The 3,534-nt window shown below is 37.9% G+C and overlaps 1 protein-coding gene across 1 annotated transcript; it reads right to left on the bottom strand.

Moving 5' to 3' along the window:
• Positions 1-738: 738 nt before the first annotated feature.
• Positions 739-1,749, bottom strand: LOC138887801 (uncharacterized). The gene has a single exon (XM_070169588.1). The coding sequence runs from the start codon at positions 1,747-1,749 to the stop codon at positions 739-741; it is 1,011 nt and encodes a 336-aa protein (XP_070025689.1).
• Positions 1,750-3,534: the final 1,785 nt, after the last annotated feature.

Raw genomic sequence — 3,534 nt, forward strand, 5'->3', positions numbered from 1 at the left:
TCTTTTCTTTTGTTTGACAGGTGGATATGATGGATCTTCATTTAACTTGTGAGTCATCACTTCCGTAGGTATTCCTATCATATCAGAATGGGACCAGGCAAAACAATCCACGTTAGTTTTCAAAAATTCAGTCAACTTACCTTTCATTTCATGGCTTAGGTTGGCCCCAATGTAGACTTTCCTTTCAGGCCAAGGTGCAAATATTACTACAACTTCTAATTCTTCAATCGTTGTTTTGATGTTTTCATTTTCCTCTAGTTCTTGGATGGAATTGGGCCTCGAGTCTACATCTGTTCGCACGTGTTCAGTTGAGGCTTGTGTTGCAGCATCATCAACTGGATTCTGTGGTTGCTATTTTTCTTCCTTTTTTGCACTTGAATCTACTACGGAATTGATGCTCCTAAATGTTTGCTAATCACCACAGATTTGTCGTATTCCCTATTGTGAAGGGAATTTAATAACTTGATGTAGGGTAGATGGTGCAACATCCATTTTGTGAATCTATGGTCTTCCGAGAATCATATTGTAAGCCATGTCCATCTCTACCACCTGAAATTTTGTGTCTTTGACAACTCCTTCTGTGACTGTGGTGAGTATTATCTCCCCTTTTGTTACGACGCTCGAGTTGTCAAAACCAGATAAGGTGTGCGCCTTGGGTATCAGCTTATCTTCTGCTTGCATTTCGTTTACCACTCTTAGCAAAATGATATTCACGGAGCTACCTGGATCGATCAAAACTCATTTCACATTAGTGTCATATACAAGTAAAGATATTACCAGTGCGTCATTGTGTGGGGTTAGTATGCCATCTACATATGCATCATCAAATGTAATACTTTCTTCTTCCAAAACATGTCGAACTCGCTTCCCGTGTGTGACTATAATTTTTGAAACTTTCTTGGCTGCCGTATATGTCACGCCATTAATTTCTTGTCCTCCACTTATAACATTAACAGTCCTTTTGGGTGAAGAGGGTTTAGGGGGCTCCTGCATGTTCTTCATATATGGTTGCTTATCTTTTTCACTAAACAATTCGGTTAGATATCCTTGCTTTAACAAATGGTCAACTTCACCTTGTAGCAATCTACAATCCGCCGTTTTGTGACCATGATCGTTATGAAACTCGCACCAAAAATCAGGATTTCGGCTATTCGGGTTTGATCTCATTTCCTTTGGCCATCGCACCTTATCTCTCATGCTTCTTAATACTGCTACTAACTCTGATGTGCTAACATTGAAATTGTAACTGCCAAACTTCGCCTTCAAGCCTCTATCATCATCTCGCATCTCTCGTGCATTTCGCTCTTTTCCAAACCTTGATGATGAACCTGATTCTCTATCTCTCGATCTATAATCGTACCTTGAGTTATCCTGCTTTGAACGCGAGTCTCTCCCTACTGGTCCTATGTAGGGCTCATACCTGTTTTTACCGGACCTTTTTTTAGTTTTAGCACGTCTTGAACTTACCCTCTCCTCTTTTTGAGACTGAGTGATGGTATCTTCTTCTATCCGCAGCTTCGTGTTGTATCTGTTGTAAACATCATTCCAAGTTGTTTCTGGAAATTCACGTAGACTTTTCTTGAGTTGTCTCGTGGCTTCTGAACTTTTTTCATTTAGATTACTGGCAAAAGCCATAGCCGCCCAGTTATCAGGTACGCATGGCAACATCATCCTTTCACGCTGGAATCTGTCTACGAATTCTCTAATCAGCTCCGAATCTCCTTGCTTTATTTTGAAAATATCCTCCATTCTTTTTTCGACTTTTTGAGCTCCCGAGTGTGCTTTGTTTAATGAATCTGCAAGCCCAGCAAAAAAATTTATAGAATTTTCGGTAAAAGAGAATACCATGTTAATGCTCCCTTAGTGAGTGTTTCACCGAATTTTTTTGACCAATACTGATTCAATTTCTTGTTTGGTCAAGTCGTTGCCCTTTACACCGGTTGTACATGCAGTTACATGGTCTCGTGGATCAGTTGTTCCATCGTATTTCAAAATATCGGGCATTTTGAATTTCTTCAGAATTGGTAGAGGAGCAGCACTTGGCTTCCAAGGTTGTTGTGAATATTTGTTCATATCTATTACCTTGATTACAGGTGGTACTCCAGGTATTTGCTCTATGCAGTTGCTTTGCTCCTTGAGATGTTTCTGCAAAGTTAATACTAAATTTTGTAAATCGGAATTAACTGTGTTGCCTGGTTCTCCTTCATGAGACTCGCTGGGAGTTCCACCACTGCCTGAATTAACGAGTCCAGAACTAGGGTTTTTCAAAGTGTTGTTATTTGGAGTTGGTGTTGGCGGTACAACCAGCAACTGGCTAGTAAAAGCCTGGAGAGCATTGTTAACCTGTTGAACAATTAATTTTTAAGAGCTTCATCGATAGCTTGTTTATTTGCAACTCTGTCATGTTCATTTGATTCAGATCTGTTTGGAGTCCCCTCTCGTGATTGTCGCTGAGAATGTTGTGGCGAAGGAGGTAGGGTTGTGTCATCTTGTTCGTTCAGTTGATGTTGTGGATCTTGGAGTAGTAAATTGTGTTGGTTATTATCGTTGACATTAGACATGATTATTTTTGATAAAAGTATCGATTTGGAAAGCAGATGATTATCAGATTCCCGGTAACGGAACCAATTTGTTTAACCAAAAATAGGGATTTCGATCAAAGCTTGTTTTTAGAAAAACTCGGGTTACTGATAACCAAACAGAAATAGGAATAATTGATGTAAATAATAGCTTAATAGAAAGCAAAGTAAATCAGTATATTCCAATAGTATTTCGTGTCCTTACAAATGTTCATTCCTCATCTTTATAGCTATTTCTAAATAATACATTTCTCTCCTTTCATAATGGAGTCATTATGGACAATTAATGACATTTAATGTAACATTATAATTGGCAATCATAATTGTTTCAATACAGATTCCATAACGTTTTCCATAATTAATGTCTATTAATTACCAATAATACGTATTATACCCTTTTGCTATTTTAGGTTCATTCTTTCGATGCTTCTTCAAAATATCAATAGGTTCCAGCATCTATTCCTTCTGGCTTTCTTGGATCTTTGCCCGTACCTGTTAAAACTCGTGCCTCTTCAACTATTTTTCACCAACTGTCCTTCCTTTACCGATCCACGTGTCATAACATGTCATCACATAATTAATTCGATATATTAACTTCATTTTTCCCCATACACCTATGTTGTGGTATACTTCCATAACTTGGAAGGATACTTTCCGAATGTTTCACAAACTCTTATAAAATCATGTCATGGTAATTATGTTATTTATGGGATGAGACATAGAAACGTAGGATGCCGTCTGTATTTTGTTTGTGCGAATATCAATTCCTTAAACACAATTCAACGTTTTTCACGACAAATCACCAACATCTTTCATGACAAGTTACCAATTTTTTAATGGCGTTAAATTAGGGAGCGAAACTTGAAGGCGTACATTTTCCTCTCTCGCCTTTCCTTTCTTTCTCTCTTTTTCTTCTTCTTTTTGTTTTAATCTAAAAAATGCAAAACAGTATTCC

The sequence above is a fragment of the Nicotiana sylvestris genome, chromosome 3 (genome assembly GCF_000393655.2).
Source record: "Nicotiana sylvestris chromosome 3, ASM39365v2, whole genome shotgun sequence".
Classification (NCBI taxonomy): Eukaryota; Viridiplantae; Streptophyta; class Magnoliopsida; order Solanales; family Solanaceae; genus Nicotiana; species Nicotiana sylvestris.